Below are 18,410 nucleotides of genomic sequence, written 5' to 3'. Positions count from 1 at the left end.
AAAACAGTATTTCGTCTGCAATGACTTAACAACCATGTTAAAGATATGAGTACCTGTGTCTTCTGTCAGTTCCAGGAAAGCAAACACCACAACTCCATGCATCCCTCATGACACTTCATGTAGCATCTCAGGCCCAAACAGACCAGTAACTACCCAGTGAGGAACAAGTCACTGAAACACTGATGAACACCAAGTGTAGTTAATGTAAAAGTAGAAACTTACTGTTATTTGTTGGTTCAGGAAACCCAGCCTTTGGACCACTCCATCCTTTGTTTTCCCCTGTCTGAAAAATTAAACCAATCGTTTAAATCAAGGGAAAGAGACTTTAATTCATAAAGAAAAAAATCAATCATTTAAGCAAGGGCAAAGGTTATTCTGCTCATTCTCTCCACCTCTGACCCCAGGACCATGGACAAAAGACTAACTAACATGAACAGTACCATCTATCCCTTTTATACATTTGAATCTGTTTCTTATGTCTCCTGCTTTTATCTGTTTATTTAAATTTATAATTTAAGTCATCAAGAAAGCTCCATATTTAGTACATGTATTATAATATACAACATGGGCTCTACCAAGGTGGTGAAGAAGTAAATAAATTCAAACAGTAGCCAATAATCACCACTAGTATACTAAAGTGACTAAAAGAGCTTCTTTATCACTTGCGAGGTCAAATTAACAATAGAAATATTACTATGTCTGTTCTGGAAAAGTCCTGACAAGGGTCACTGAATATTGCTAATGACGTGCAAAAAAATGGAAACTAAACCCTAACTTTGAGTAAAATCTGGAATATCCTGGCTTTTGCCAGATGATTTGGTCAATGCCTCATTTTGGGCCCCGACGTTTTGAAGTAGTAAGTATTTTAATCAAATTATAAGTGACTTTAACTGGTTATGTTCTCTTTTTAAGGAGCTGGTGTTATTGATATAAAGTACTCCGTGGGGGGAAAAGGCATATTTCCTATTATAATCAGTATTTTATATTTATGTTATCAGATGTCAAAATTCAAATGGATAAATTAAACCCATATATAAATGCAAACTATGTTGCTAGCAAATAGTTTGCAACTGTGAAAGGATGGAGGAAGAAACGTGTATGAATGCAGATACACGTGGCTGGGAAGGCCTGAGGAGACTCCCACTCACACGTTCTCTGCAAAGCATGAAACAGGATCACAGAATGAGAAGAGAGCTGACAGCAGGGGTTATACACCCGAGGAAAGTGTACACAGGAAGGAATGAGTCACTTCAGGGAAAGAAAGCGCTGGCTGATTAGAAGAATACAGATTCTCAGGCATCTGAGCACTCAGTTGAAGTTGGTAATAATACATTCAGCACTTCATTCCTCCTTTTATCTCCTTCTACTAATAACCAAAGTTATTTAAATATTAGATTTTTATTCCCTAAGCCTAATTTTTCACCTTCAACTGAATCCCAAGCCTGCTTCCCTCTGATTTCTCCCCCAACATTCTAATGAAACCGCTTTTGTAAGGTTTCTCCTTAAACATGACACAGTGAACAGAGTAATCTTTTCTCTCTCCTCAAACAACTCTAAACTGATAATCCAATAATCCACAAACTCTCTCTCCTTCCCTCTGTCCCTATCCTACCCAGAATATGAAAGGAATCAACAGCAGAAAAGATAAGTCAATCAAGTTGGAAACCTGGAAAGCAGATTAGTTGTAACTAACTTAGCAGATGTGAGCTGGCGAAAACCTCACCTGCAGAGCAAAAAGCCAGCGAAGAGCTTACAAAGAGTAAACCGATTTGTGCCCCAGGACCCCAGAGAGCCTCGGGAATCAGAAGCACACCCGGTACGTCTAAAGATGAATCCTGGAAGAGCCTGAAAACAGAAAGATTGTTTGGAAGTCTTTCAAAACAATCCAGGTCAAAATGCTATGAAACTTTCAGGTCACCTCTCTGACCCCAAGGAGACAGATTTCCTAAAGTTTTCCTCTTCAGAAAGGCCTAAAACAGAGAGACTCTGGACACCAGGTAGAGGTGAGGATGAGGTGGATCTATATGCCACAGTGCAAATAAAGAGATGCAATCCAAAGTTACATCCTGGAAAATAAGGTCCTCAGCTCCCTTTTTCACTGGGCCTCAGAAGACAACACCTAGGCTACTGGTCCACAAGGATGGTGAGGACAACACAGGGAACAGAATAAAACATCAACAACAAAAAAAGGTTTAAAAAAAAGTTCTCAGAAAGAAAGAGAGAAGGAGAAATATTATACCTATTAAACAAGAACAGAAAAAAAAAAATAGAAACAAGAACAGGAGGTTACAAAGAGGAATATTCTGAGAACGAGGAGAGCTCTGGAAAATAAAAAATGCAATGGCTTAAGTAAAATATTTCAAACAAGGACTGGAAGACAAAATTGAAGAAATCTCCGAGAAAAGAGAACAAAAAAGAAAATGAGCTAGAAACAGAAAAGAAAGAAAGAAAGAAAGGAAGAAAGGAAGGAAGGAAGGAAGGAAGGAAGGAAGGAAGGAAGGAAGGAAGGAAGGAAGGAAGAAAGAAAGAAAGAAAGAAAGAAAGAAAGAAAGAAAGAAAGAAAGAAAGAAAGAAAGGAAGGAAGGAAGAAAGAAAGAAAGGAAGAAAGAAAGAAAGAAAGAAAATGAATCAGAAGATCATGCATTAGACTAACAGGTTTCCTAGAAAGAAACAACAGCAAAAATGGAAGGAAAGAAATTATCAAAGAAAAAAATACAAGAAGTTTCCCGCTTTTAAAGTACATGAATCTCTGGATTAAAACCCAAACACCTAACACAATTTATCAAAGAATACACAAATCAAGTCAATCGCCCATGAAATTTCAGAACTTCTGAGAAAAGAAGTTAGGAAAACATCAGGAGGGAGAGGAAACGTAAAAGTTTCATAAACAGGCTAGAGAATCAGAAGGCTTTGGAGTTTCAACAGCAATGCTGAGAGGTAGAAAACATTGGTGCAATGCCTTCAAAGCACTGTGAAAAAAAAATATTCCCAATTTAGAATTATATCTCAGAGAAACTATCAACTGTGTGGGAAACGTAAAGATGTATCAGACCTACAAGATCTCAAAAAAATTTACTTCCCACATATCTGCTATCAGGAAGCTACTAAAGCATGTACTCCATTAACACAAGGAAACAAATCAAGAACAAGGGAAACTGTCCAGAAAACAGCCAACTCAACACGGGAGAGAGGCAAGAGGAATTTTCAGGGAATTGGTGAAGAGAAGAACCAAAATAGTGGGTCTTCAGCAGATCTATCAAACAAACAATCCAAAGTACAAGAGGATAAAAAGCTCCAAGAAAGAAAAAAAAAGAAAAAGAAACTAAAAAAGTACATGATGGGTTTACTTGGCAGAGAGTTTGGGGTTAAGTTAGAGAGACACAGAAAAGTATACATGTGGAGTATGAATAAGAGAACTAAATCTTCGTTTTCCATAGTAGGAACTCAGATAATACCTAAAAAGAAAAAAATCACGATATCTCAGTATAAGCTACTCACAGTAGAAAATAACAGAACAACTAAAACAGGTAGTAAGTGGTAGCCTCTGGAAAAAGGTAAACAGAAATGGTCAGTGGCAGGGCAAGATAGCACAGTTTTTTATTATAAATCTTGAGTCTGTATACCATTAATCTTGAATAATTCTTGACTTCTTATACATATATGAATAATACATATATTACCTTGACCAATATATAATAATCAAATATAAAAAAGAATGAAGCACATGCCAGTTATATCCTGATATAGAACAAACTCCAAGTTATAAGTGAAACCCCAACGCGTAAGTGAAAAAAAAAATCAAGATGCAAGATCAGTATATTTTTTAAAAGGTAGAGAAGTGTTCCACTCTTCTTTAGAATGTAGAAATGTAATAATGAGAAGCAGCCAGAAAATGGAAAAAAATAGTAACTTTTCTTGAACCCATCAGAGATCTGAGACTGTAAAGCAAACAAATGACATGAATTCTAGAGAGTGACTGAGAATTCTGTGGAGAGGCTGGGCTCACAAAATATTTCAACACTGGCAGAGCGAGGAAGGAAGAGATGAATAGCAAAAATGCTGGTAAGAAGAAAGCAAATGAAATGTTAGTAAATTCTGAAAGACTGCCATGTGGATTAGTGCAACAGTTTAGAAAAACTAGGGACTCCAGTGAGAAGTGCTTTTCCATGGGCTTCCTCTGGGAACTCAGGACAGCTGGAGGTACAACAGGAAACCAGAGAGAGCCCCACTCGGTGGTGTAGGTATGAAGCAGGGAATGTCTGTCACTGAGAGAAAAGCACAGAACTTTGCACATTCCTCTAGACTCTTCTCTCATACAACGCCAATAGCTCAAGCCCCTAAAGAAAGGGGAGAAACAAATTCTATCTGCCTCTGGGGTAGATGAAGTAAATTTTATTAACCCAAAAGCTCAGGCTAAGACTCACTGCTTCTGGGAAAAGAGTAGAAGCGAAAGCTACCTACTCCTGGGGGAAAAAAAAGGGAACGTATAAAACCCTCTTGAGAGAAACACCCTGCACCAATATAAGCAGATGTCTGAAAATGCTGGGAAAGGGTCTGGAAAACTCTGTTGTACCCAGGACAACCTACAGATCCAAAGTAAAGTTTGGCTACCATGGGGAAGGAGGTAGAAACATTAGGAAAAGCCCACCTCTGAGCCCCAGGCCCAAGTCTGTCTGAGAATGAAGCTGGACAAGAAAATTCAGAACTATGCTCCCATACCCAGCACAATCCTATGACCAAATAATAAGTAAGAGCAGTTAACTACAGAGCATAGAGATACCCCTCATCTCACGGCATAGCAAAGAAAGGACTGCTGAAACCTGAGGATGGAGCAGACACATTGAGGAAAACCCTCCCCAAACCTTACCCCACACAAAACACAGATAACAGCAAACCACTGCTAAAGGAATTTGAAGTTAATAGTGACTGTGGCAAGAACAAAACCCAAAACAAGCTCAACTACTAACTAGATTGATGCCATCCTCCATGTTAGCAGTCTGACAAAAGAAGACTCATGCCTTTTCTCAACACAAACACTGTTTAACTCAGCCTCTACTGTTTCTCAATACACAATGTCCAACATTCATTCAAACACTGAGACACTTAAAATTGCAAAAAGAAATAAACCTTTGTCAAAAGATGGAGAAGTCAACAAAACAGGACCCAGAGATGACCCAGATGCTAGAACTCTAAGAAATAAATTTTACAATACTTATGATTAATAGGTTAAAAGATATAACGTAAAAGGCAAACAACATGCATGAACATTTGGGGAACTTCAGGAGAAAAACAGAAACTATAGAATAAAAGCAGATGGAAATCTTAGGGGGATTAACACCACAGATGAAAATTAATATTGATGTCATTGTTAACAGATGAACAGAGCTGAAGAAATAACCCGTAATACTGCAGATAAATAAATAGAAATTACTCAAACCAAGAAACAGGAAAAAAAGGAGTGAAAAATAAAAAGAAACAGAAGATCCTGGATCTATAAGACAATACCAATGGTCTCACAAATGTGTAACTAGAAACTCCCAAGGAGACAGAAAACAAGGAAGAATAAATATTTTAAAAGCTAATACTGAGAATTTGACAAAATAACTGAATGACAACAAAACCCAGATCCAACATGTTCAGAGACCACTGAGCAGGAAAAACACAAAAAGGAGAAGGAAGGAGGAAGAGGAAGAAAAGGAAGTGAAAGGGAGAAATGAAAGAGGAAGGAGGGAGGAAAGGGAAGAAGAGAAGGAGGAAGAACGGCAAGAGAAATTTAGACACACACAGAGTCAAACAGCTGAGAGCTAATGAAAAAGGAAAATTTTGAAGGCCTTTAGAGGAGAAAAAAAAGCACATCGTGGAGGGGGGGGCAGGTAAGAATTACAACAGACTTCACATAAAAAAACTATGCAAGTCAGGAGACAGTGGAACAAGATCTTTTTAAAGTGCTGAAAGAAACAGAAAAACCCAGAATTCCATACCCAGACAAAAATAACTTTTAAAATGAAGATGAAATAACAAACTTCTCATCAAACAAAACCTGACAGAAATCACTGCCAGCAGACCTGCTAATGCAAGTAGTATTAAAGGAAGTTCTACAAGCAGGAGTATAACACCAGGAAGAAATCTGGATCTACACAAATGAATGAAAAATGCTGAAAATGGTAAAAAATGAAGCTAAATATATTTTTCCTGATTTCAATCACATAAAAAGAAAACTGCCTATATAAAATAAAATTAGTAACAATAAATTGTGGGGATTACACTATACAGAGAGAAGTAAAATGTAGGTTGAAGAGAAAAAAGTGAACAAAGAATAAATGGAAAAAACAGAAACAACTAGTAAGATGGTAAATTTAAGTCCAACTATATTAATAGCTATAGTAAGTACAAATGGTCTAATCACCCCCAACTAAAACGCAGAGATCGGCAAATTGTATTTTAAAAAGCAAGACCCTATTATATGCCTTCTAAAAGAAACCAATTTAAACATAAAGACACAGGCTAAAAGTAAAATGATTGGGGGGGGGGGGATATCTCACACAAATACTAATCAAAATAAACCTGGAGTTACAATACTAATACAAGACAAAGAAGAATTCAGAACAAGGAATATTACCAAGGATAGAAAGAAAAATCACATAATAAAGTGGCCAAGTCATCAAAAAGATATAACAATCCTAGAGGTGTAGGTACATAACAACATAGCTTCAAAATTCATAAAATAAAATTGATAAAACAAAGTAGATAAATCCAAATTTGTAGTTGGAGACATTAATACTTGATAAAAGACGTGAACAGAAAATCAGAAGAGACATGGGACTAGAAAGAAGAAATCAAAGGGAAATTAGAACATATTTTGAACTAAATGAAAATAAAAACTCAACAGGTCAAAGTTTGTTGGACAGAGCTAAACCAGTGCTTAAAGAGAAATATGTATCATTAAATTCTTATATTAGAAGAAAGTTCTCAGATCCATAGTCTAAGCTTCTAGTTCACAAAATTAGAAAAAGAACAGAAAATCAAATCCAAAGCAAGCGAAGGAAGGACAAGATAAAGAGCAGAAATCAATAAAATTGAATATAGAAATAAAGAGAAAAACCAATGAAACCATAACCTGGTTGTTTGAAAAGGATAAAAATAATTGATAAACCCCTAACCAGATTGATCAGGAGAAAAAAAGAGAAAAAACAAATTATCGATATCAGAAATGGGAGAGCAAATATCACTACAGATGCTGTAGCCATTAAAAGAAGGATAAGGGAGTGTTATGAACAGTTTTATAACCATTAAATTCAACTTAGATGAAATGGTCAAATTCTTTGAACTGCCAAAGCTCACTCAAGCAGAAGTAGATAACCTGAGTACTCGTATCTATTTTTTTAAACTCAATTTATACTTAAAACCTTCTTACAGAAAAAATTCTAAACCCCAATGGCTCCACTGGTCAATTCTATCCAACTATTAAAGAAGAAAGAATACCAAACTCTTTGAGACTATAAAAGAGGAGGAGATACTTCCAAACTTGCTATATGATGCCAGCACTACCCTGATAGTGATACTAAAACCAGTATTTCTATTTGGGATGATGAAATATAGTGAATAGTGCTGACAGTTGCACAACATTGTACATGAACCTAATGCCACTAAAATGTACATCTAAAAATGGTTAAAATGGTAATTTTTGTTACGTATGTGTATACAGGTATCCTCCACTTTTTGAATGTTTATGCCACTTTGCTTTTATGAAAGACCTGCACTAGTACGTATTTCTGCTAACCAAAAGAAATCCAAAGAGGGTTTTCACTTTTATGAAAAAACAAAAAGACCATTCTGCATTTATTTTGCAGCTAGCCATTACTGAGGCAGTGCACACCAAGAGCAGCAACTACATTCAGCATCTCAGCATCCAGCCACCACAGCTTTGAACTGTGTCTGAAGATCTGTGCTTTGTCTGGATTTATTTTGTGCATCCGTTAGCAGGATGTGTCCTAAGGTAACTGCTTCTTCATTTTAGGCCATTTTAGCTTATAAAATGCTCCATAGGAATGCTATACTTTCAGATAGTGGGGGAAACCTGTAGCACATAAATTTTTTAAATTCATCAATAAAAAAAATTCACCACATTCACAAACTAAAAAGTCATGAGTATCCCAACAGATGCAGAGAAAGCATTTGGCAAAGTTCAACATTCACCGATAATTAAGGGGAAAAAAAATTTCTCAACAAGGCAAGAATACAGAGGACTATTAACCTGATTTAGAGCATCTATAAAAAGCCTACAAGCATCACAGTATATAATGGCAAAAGACTGAATGATTTCCTCGTAAGATCGGAAACAAGGTAAAGATATCTGCTTCCCTATTCAACAATCGATCAATTCTATTCAACATTGTTATGGATGTTCTACTCAGGGCAATAAAGCAAGACAAATAAATAAAAGCATACAGATTATAAAAGAAAAAAGTAAAACTGTCTTTATTCACAGACGACACAGTCATCAACGCAGAAAATCACACAAAAAATCTACAAAATAAGCTACTCTAACTGATAAGTTAGTTTAGCAAGGTCACAGGATAAAATGTCAATATATAAAAAACAATTATATTTCTATATGCCAGAAAAGAAGAATTTGAAATTGAAAGTAAAAACCAATACCATTAACAATAGCATCCACAGATATGAAACACTTAGGGATAAACATTAAAAATGTACAGGATACGTCTATGAAAAAGTACAAAACATTGCTAGGATATATTTCTAAAAACCTAAATAAATAGGTAGCTAGATATTGTTTATGGGTTGGAAAACTCAACATTCTTAAGATACCAACTTATGCACAACTGATCTATATAGTCAACACAATCCCAAAGAAAAATCCCAACTGGATAATTTTTGGTAGAAATTGATTCTATAACTTAGTATGAAAATGCAAAGACTCTAGATTAGCCAAAAAGATTTTTTAAAAGCAGAACAAAGTTGGAGTTCTTTATCTGATTTCAAGCCATAGCAAAAAAGCTTCTCTCTCTCTCTCTATATATATATACCCTCTTTCTCTCCATACACACACACACACCCACACACACACCCACACTCACACACGAGATTGAGTCAAAAATTATCCACACTCCAGTTATATTAAAACGTCTACAAATTCTACAGCCAGAGGGCGGATACTCTTTCTCAGTGTGTGTATTCCCTCTCTCTCTCTCTCTACACACACACACACACACACACACACACACACACACACACACACGTAATAGCTGAAGAACAGACATATAGATTAATGAAACAGAATAGAGAATCTAGAAACAGATCTATACATATGTGGTCAATTGATTTGCAACAAAGGTGCTAAGGAATTCAATGGAAAAAGCACTCACCTTTTAAACAAATGGTACCTGAACAACTGGATAATGTACATTAAAAAAAGGAGGAAAAAAGGCAGGAAGGGAGGAAAGGGGAGTCCTTTATCTGGTAAAGAACTGGCATCCAAAATATATAAAGAACTTTTACAACTCAATAATAAGGAAGCAAACCATCCAATTTTTAAAAGACAAAAATTTCGAACAGATACTTCAAGGAAGAGATATGAAAGGTAAATAAAGACATGATAAACGACTCAGTATTATTAATTAGGGAAAATGCAATTAAAAGCCAATGAGAGAACGTTATACACCTACTAGCATGATCAAAGCTATCGAAACTGACAATAACAAGAGCTGGAGAAGATGTGGAGTAATTGGAAATCTCAAACATTGTTTGCAGAAATGCAAAATGGTACAGCCTCTCTGGAAAACATCTTCGGTTTCTTATAAAGTGACATGTGTACTTATTATATGAGTGTGCACCTACAGGATATACAAGAGAATATGTACAATAAAGATTTGTACAGGAATGTTTATAACCACTTTATTTAAAACAGCCTCAAACTGAAAATGATCTAAATGTTGGTGAAGAATAAAACACTGACAAACAATAAAAAAGAACAAACGAATAAGTGCAACAACATGCATGAATCTCAGCAATAAGAAACCAGACACAAAAGGCTGCATCATGTATGATTCAATGTATACAACATTTTGGAAAAGGCGAAATTATAGAGACAGAAATCAGATCAGTGCCTTGTCAGGGGCGGAGAAAAGGGGAAGACATTTACTATAAATGGGTGTCAAGGAACTGTCTGGGGTAACAGAAATGTCATAAGTCTTAACTGTGATGGTGGTCAATGCATGTATACACACACACACACACACACAGAGTCAAAATTTACTGAACTGCAACTCAATAAATCTGAATTTTTTTAAAGTGGGGATATGTTAGTGCATACAACCTAGAATATCTCTGTAAGAATATTTATTTTATCTTTATTTATCAAATCCTTATGTAAGATTCACTATGTTTCAGACACTATTCTACATGATGTACAAATATTAACTCATTGTGGGAGATGTCTTTTTAGGAAGAGAGACCAAGAAACTGATGGTCTCAGGGTGAAGTGAGACTAACATTTTTTTTTTACTGTTTGCTCTTTTGTGCTATTTAAATTCTTTTAATCATGTACATATCTTGCTTATTTTTTTTTTAAAAGCCAACCTTTTAAAAACTGCTCTTACAGGTTTGTTTTTTTTAATTACTTTTGCCACATTCTCCAAAGATCTTATTGACAAATCACTGTATTCACTCCTTTTCTTACTTGATCTCTGCAGCACACGACTGCCACCTTTTTCTAAAGTCATTCTCTACTCCCCCTCTTGCAGGTATTCTTTCCTCCTCCTTCCCCCATGCACATTATCTGCTACCGAAATATTATCGTGTACACTTCAGAAGGATCCCTGGTATCTCTCCTCTCTCCTCTCTAGCACCACTGTTTTAGTTCAGACCCTCAGTATCTTTCACCTGAATAATTCTGCTAGCACTGGCCTCCCTGCCTTCAGTCCCATCCTGCTGAAAATCAGTCACTACATTACTTATAGGATTCTCTTTTGAAGAAAGCAAACCAGATCATGTCACTTTCAAGTTCAAATCTAAAATTAATAATTCAAAGGCTCTTTACTTCACATAAAAACAGTGGTCTCAGTTATTCCTGACTTTCCAGATTTATCTTCATGTATCCAGAATTTTAATTATACTATAAGTTTTGTTTTATGATTAAAGCTCCTCACCCCTAACACTTACTAGTCAGTTTCTTGATGGCAGAGAACAAATTCCAGTCATGTTGTTATCTTCAGTTTTAAGTGTTTGGCATTTAGTGGGTGTGATGGTTAACTTTATGTGTCAACTTCTCTGGGCTACAGTACTCAGATATTTGGTCAAACAGTATTCTGGGTGTTTCTGTGAGGGTGTTTTTGGAAGAGATTTACATTTAAATCACTGAACTTTGAGTAAAGCAAATGGCTTTCTATAATGTGGGTGGGCTGACCCAGATTAGAAAAAGGCTGACCTTCCCTGGAGCGAGAGGCAGCTCTCCAGCCAATGGCCTCTGGACTCTGCAGCTCCTTCCTGAGCCTCCAGCCTGCTGGCCTCCCCAGCAGATTTTGCACTAGCCAAGTCTCCAAAATTGCATGGGACAATTCCTTAAAATAAGTCTCAGTGTGATACACACACACACACACTCCTTGTCAGGCTCTGGAGAACCCTAACTAATAACACATTGGGTATGCAAAAAATGTTTTTCAAATTAATGAAATTAATGCCAGTTTTTGTTCTGTTTTATTTTCCTTTAACTTGCAAATAAATGTCTATGAGGAGATTTATTTTGACATATATCACTTACCAGTTTTAAGTCAATATAAATGTGTTAAGTTAAAATAACATATACAGAATATAAGAACTACAGAAACTTGAACACATGTTAGGTTTCATGTTACAAATACTTTTAAAAGAAGAAAAAGCATTCACTAGCCAGGTTATAAAAACAGAATTGAAGTCTCCAGCGATATCACACAGACAAATAATTTTTAATCACTCAAAGTAACAGCCTAGATATTCATAGCACCTTAAAAAGAAAAGTATATCTAAATATTTTTTAATAGATGATTTCACTTCTACTCTAAACTTCAGAAAGGTGTTCCTGCAGAAACTGAAAATATCCCTTAAACAGAATCCTTATATGAGAAAACGGCATGGAAAAAAGCATATTGTTTATGATAGAAATAATTATTAAGCCTGTTTTGTGAATGTTCATACAAATAAAATTTTTAATAAAAATAATTCCTACATATGTATAGATAAAATAATTTAATACAAAGTGAAATGAAGCCAGTTCTTGCCAAGTTATCTGCCAAGTCCTGAATTCAGGGTTCTCAGCTTCTCTTGCAACAGAGGTAGGTGTTAATGATGTCATTACCTGCTGCAGAAGAAATCGGGGACCATGAACACAAGTCTTGGCAGAAAATAAACACCCTCTGAGTTTACCTTTAATTTAAAGTAAACAGAAAAATTAGTTTATAGAGTGTCTGTTCTATATAGTTCCTGCCCTAAAGGGATAACTCAGGATCTTTATTTTCAGTGTTTTCAGCTGTATTCTAGAAATAAAGGCTAACAACCTCTATTCTTAAAAAGCACAAATTAAAATTGTGTATATAAGGCAAATATCATCAGTCAGTAAGCTAAAAATTATTACATTGGTATTATACAAAATATGTACAATGATACAGCAAGCTTTTACTATTTTCTAATTGTAAGATTATAAGATTTTATCTTGACCCCTAAACAGTTGTTATTTTTTGTAACTGGAGAATCGAACTTTAAAGATATGAAGATAGAGTACCACCTCACAAAAGTTAAAACTTGGCATCTACTTTAACACAAGTTAAGCCAGCACTTAGAGGCAAGGAACACTGGAACAGAATCTGCTCGTCATTCTTACACTGTGACAGGATAGAATTTGTCCATGTAAATTTAACTCTCACCTTGTCAAGTTGATCTTGAAGACTAGTGGATGCTTTATAACCAAGCTGTAACAGCATTGCTTCCGCTGCATTTTTTTTGGCTATCTTTTTATTAGGTCCTGTTCCAGTAGCAACTTCATTGCCTACCTTGACCTGATAAGATTAAAGTAAGAAATTAATGATAAGTTGCTTTGGTAACAAACCTTAAAACCATAAAGCAGTGTGTTCTGCTCTCTAGCATTCAAAAATATAAAGTTCAGGGCTTCCTAGGTGGCGCAGTGGTTAAGAATCCGCCTGACAATGCAGAGGTCACGGGTTCGATCCCAGCTCCAGGAAGATCCCACATGCCACGGAGCAACTAAGCCCGTGTGCCAAAAAAAAAAAAAATTCCTCGGGCTTCCTAGGTGGCGCAGTGGTTAAGAATCCGCCTGCCAATGCAGGGGACACAAGTTCGATCCCTGCTCCAGGAAGATCCCACATGCCACGGAGCAACTAAGCCCGTGTGCCAAAAAACAAACAAACAAACAAACAAACAAAAAATATATAAAGTTCAGTCCATAATAAAAATGTCAATTAAGATCCCTTTTATGTAAAATATATATGAATACATACATGGAGAAAAGTATGGAAATGTTGTCCTCAAAATGTCAATGGGGGTTATCTCAGGATGACAGAATCTTAGGAGGTTTTCAATTTACTTCCTTACATATTTCTATATTATTTGATTTTTAAACAATAAATTTGTATTATTTATAAGCAGAAAAACTAAATTCACATTGTAGAGAGTTGATTATGACTACACTTAGTATTCTTTACTTAAATTAATAAACTGAAAAGGCTGAAATTCATGTTGCTGCCATTTAAAATAATGTTAAAATGGGCAAAAGACCTGAATAGACATTTCTCCAAAGAGGACATGGAGATGGCCAAGAGCACATGAAAAGATGCTCAATATCACTAATTATGAGGGAAATGCAAATCAAAACCACAATAAGATATCATCTCACACCTGTCAGAATGGCTATTATCAAAAAGAATACAAATAACTAATGTTGGCGAGGGTGTGGAGAAAATGGAATCCTTGCACGCTGTTGGTGGGAATGTAAATTGGTACAGCCACTGTGGAAAACAGTGTAGAGGTTTCTCAAAAAAACTAAACATACAATGAGGGGGAGGGATAAATTCAGGAGACTGGGATTGAGATATACACACTACTAAACATAAAATAGATAACTAATAAGGACCTACTGTATAGCACAAGGAACTCTACTCAAAACTCTGTAATGGGAAAAGAACCCAAAAAAGAGTGAATATATGCATATGTATAACTGATTACTTTGCTGTACACCTAAAACTAACACAACATTGTAAATCAACTATATTCCAATAAAAATTATCAAAAAACAAAACAAAAAAAAGAACTATCATATGTCCCAGCAATTTCACTCCTGGGTATATATCTGAAAAAAACAAAAACATTAATTCAAAAAGGTACATGCACCCCAATGTTCACAGCAGCACTGTTTACAATTGCCAAGATATGGAAGCAACCTAAGTGTCCATCAACAGATGGATGGATTAAGATGTGGCACATATACACAATCGGATACTACCCAGCCATAAAAAGGAATTAAATACTGCCATTTGCAACAACATAGGTGGACTTGGAGGGTATTATGCTAAGTGAAATAAGTCAGACAGAGAAATACAAAAACTGTTATGATGTCACTTATATGTGGAATCTAAAAAAATACAACAAACTAGTAAATATAACAAAAAAGAAACAGACTTACAGATATAGAAAACAAACTAGTGGTTACCGGGGGAAGGGAAAGGGGGAGGAGCAATATAGGGGTAAGGGATTTGGGGATAGAAGCTATTATGTACAAAATAAGCCACGAGGATATATTGTACAACACAGGGAATACAGTCAATACTTTATAATAACTATAAATGGAATATAACCTTTTAAAATTGTGAATTATTGTACTGTACACCTGTAACTGATATAATATTGTACATCAACTATACGTCAATAGAAGTCCTTAATCCAAAAAAACATTGTTTAAAATGATATCATTTACAAAAGTTTAAATAGTTTCTGAAGACAATTAATATATAAAGATTAGTACAGTATTATGGTTAAGAACAAAGACTTTCAAGTCAGATTTGGGTATGAAAGCCAACTCTACTATGAGGGTGAGTCAAAAATTATCCCCACTCTGGCTGTAGAATTTACAGAAGTTTTAATATAACCAGAGTACAGATAATTTTTGACTCACCCTCGTACTTCCTAGCTGCGTGAACTGATTCAAATTATTTAATATCTCAAAGCCTCAGTTTCTTCATGAGTAAACCTAATAATGTTGCTTTGAAAATTAAACAAGAAAATGTGTGTAACCGAAAGTGTATACTGAGTATAACTAACTATTCAATAAACAGTAGCTTTTTAACATTAGAACTATTCCACAGTTATCTTTCGTGAGCACTTGATGCACACATGTATGTATGCTTATCCACGGATTTAAATATACATCAGCCATTTTATATTCACATGTACATTTCCTGAGATGGGTAATGATTTTTTAGACATGCATGTGCTGAAATAATACAAATATAAAAAGTAAATTAGAAAACAAAAAAGGAAAGAACTACAAGGAGAAATAGGAAATACACGAGAGTGGGATTTGTTTTTATACATTGTTGTCAGTTAAGTGATAGAGGCAGATAAAAAGATAATCACAATTTTGGAAATTAAACAATGTAATCTAAATAATCTATGGGCAAAGAAGAAATCTCACTGGAAATTAGAAAATATGTTAAATAAATAATAATGCAAATACAATATATCAAAACCTGAAGGATGCAGCTAAAAGAGGATCTAGAAGAAAATATATAAACCATAGAAGCTTACAGAAAGGCAGAAAAGTGATGAGCCAGCCATCCATGCCAAGAAGTTATTAACAGCAAAATAAATCCAAAGAAAACAGAAAAATAAAGACAAGAACAGAAATTAAGGAAATATAAAACAAAGTACAACAGAGAAATTCAAAAAGCCAAAAGCTGGTTCTCTGAAAAGACTAATAAAATGATAAACCAAAGGTAAGACTGATCAAGAAAAAATAAGAGAAGACACAAATAAGAATGAAAATGGGAGATTACTATAGGTTCTATAGCATTACAAAATAATAAGCGATATTGAAAATTTCAGCTAACATTTTTTGAATATTTAGATAAAATGGAAAAATTCCTAGACAATACAAATTACCAAAACTGGCACAGAATAAACCCCCAACTGTGTAGGTCTGTAACTACTAAGTAATTAAATCACAATTAAAAACTTTTACACAAAGAAAACTTCTGAGAGCTTCTCCAGCAAGTTCTACCCGATATTTAAGGAAGAATAATGCTAATCTTACAAAAATACACTTAAGAATAGAAAAAGAGGAATCAGTCCCCAACTATTCAGGGAGGCATCACTTTGGTTCCAAAATTCAGCAAGAAAAGTGTAAGAAAAAAATCTACAGACCAGTTTCACTCATGAACATAAATGTTGGTTTAAACCATATAATATTGAACAAAGCAATCAATATTAAAAAGAAGAAAAATCATGACTAGGTTTATTTCAAAAATGCACGGTAGGTCTAATATTCGAAACTCAAACAAAATCAATCAATGGAATCTGCTATATTAATCAATTGAGGAGACAATCACATGATCACCCTAATAAATGGAGCAAAAGGATTTGCTAAAACTCAACATTCATTCATAATAAAAACTCTTAGCAACTAGGGAAGGAAGAGAACTCAAACCCCAGCAAACATTATACTTAATGGTGCTGTTCTGAAATTAGAAACAAAACAAAAATGCCCTCCATTTTTACTAGTAATTAACATTTTACTGCAAACCCTAGACATAGCAATAAGGCAAGCACAATAAAAGGTTTAAGAATTAGAAGTGTAAGAACTGTCATTATTTGCAGAAATAATGTATTCACAGAGAAAATTCAAGAAAATCTATAGGTAAAGTATAAGAATTTATGAAAGTATAAGTTCTCTGTATAAAAGGCAGTATACAAAAGCCAACTGCCTTTGTATATTCCATCAACAATCAAGTAGAAAATGAAAAATATTAAAAGATACAATTTATATTAAATGAAAATCAAACACCTATGATATTTAAAATCTTTACACATAAAACAACATACATTATTGAGAAAAATTAAGATAAACCTAATAAACAGAGATATGCCATACTCATGCACTGAAGACAATTACATAATATCAACTTTTTCAAACTGACCTATAAATTCAATGAATTCCCATCAAAATCCCACATATATTTTTACAATATTTGACAAGCTGATTCCAAAATTTACATGGAAATGCAAGGTGCAAAGAACAGCCAAGATCCTTTTGAGAAAGAACAAGATAGGGGCAATTATTCTTCAGGACGTCTAAACTTATTATAAAATTAACATAAGGGAAAAGAGAGAGAAATTTGCCTGTCTTAAAATGAATTACTTTTGTTCCTCAAAAAGTATCATTAAAAAAGGAAAAAAGTCAAGTCACAGCACAAGAGAAGATATTTGAAATGCCATATAAGTGCAAAAGGCTAGCATTCCAGAATACATAATAGATTCCTATAAATCAATTTTTTAAAAAAACAGCAGAAAAAATGAGCAAGAAAGCTGAACAGGCAATCTATAGCTGAAATTTTGGATTGTTTTATCAAATGTCACCGTGCTTTGTTTAAAAAAAAATTAGAAATCTTTGTTTCATGTCACTTTAATAAAATTTCACAGTGACACTATACTGAGTACTATCACTATGCTGGCTACATGGTACAACTAAAACTAGTTTTCAGATATAATGTATGATAATTGTACGCATATTTTTCTTTTTTAGCTCTTCTGTGAAATCATAACATTGGTTATTTCACTTGTGTTAGAACATACAGATTTCCATCTGGTATCCACACATGTGTACTGTCTGCCATTTATTCTTACACCATTATTCAGAGTTTTATTTTTATTACTATTTCCATCATTACTTGTAAGCTTCAGCGAACCAACTCCTTTTAAGGAATTAGGGATATGTAACACAGCGCTTAAAAAAAAACTTAGCAATTATAAATAATGTACAAATTATATGACAAAGAATTGCACTTTCTAAATAGAGTATAACTCAAAATGAACTAAATGACATACTTCTTGCAGTGTATGAGACATTGAAAATGGATTCATTATAGAACCTCTGTAACAACTAACACAAATCTTATAGTTTAGGTCTATGTAACGTTTTTGAAACATTTCATTGCTTTTTCTCCTGAAACCAGAAATCACCACATTATGACAAATCAGCGGTAGCCTATCGACCCCAATCAGAAGCACTGATCTAGTGCCATTCACGGCAGATCCTTGGAGCTGGGTGAACACACACCACCTCCCGTATCTGCTGGCCTGCACCTGACCAGAACAACAGGCCCTATGTACCATGTCCTTGAGTGCCTGGC

General features: G+C 34.7%; 1 protein-coding gene across 11 annotated transcripts in view; it reads right to left on the bottom strand.

Annotated features, from left to right (window-relative positions):
- STAU2 (staufen double-stranded RNA binding protein 2) overlaps window positions 1-18,410 on the bottom strand; it is a 295,810-nt gene that overhangs the window by 159,241 nt on the left and 118,159 nt on the right. For all 11 annotated transcript variants that reach the window (XM_057734230.1, XM_057734236.1, XM_057734228.1 and 8 more), the window contains 2 exons: window positions 12,918-13,049; window positions 223-283 (listed from right to left, as the gene is read on the bottom strand). In XM_057734230.1, coding sequence (XP_057590213.1) covers window positions 223-283; window positions 12,918-13,049 — 193 coding nt within the window. The remainder of the gene's footprint in view (window positions 1-222; window positions 284-12,917; window positions 13,050-18,410) is intronic.

The sequence above is a fragment of the Hippopotamus amphibius genome, chromosome 5 (genome assembly GCF_030028045.1).
Source record: "Hippopotamus amphibius kiboko isolate mHipAmp2 chromosome 5, mHipAmp2.hap2, whole genome shotgun sequence".
Taxonomy (NCBI): domain Eukaryota; kingdom Metazoa; phylum Chordata; class Mammalia; order Artiodactyla; family Hippopotamidae; genus Hippopotamus; species Hippopotamus amphibius.
Note: the sequence above shows the minus strand (reverse complement) of the source record. Positions and strands in the feature narration are given on the sequence as shown.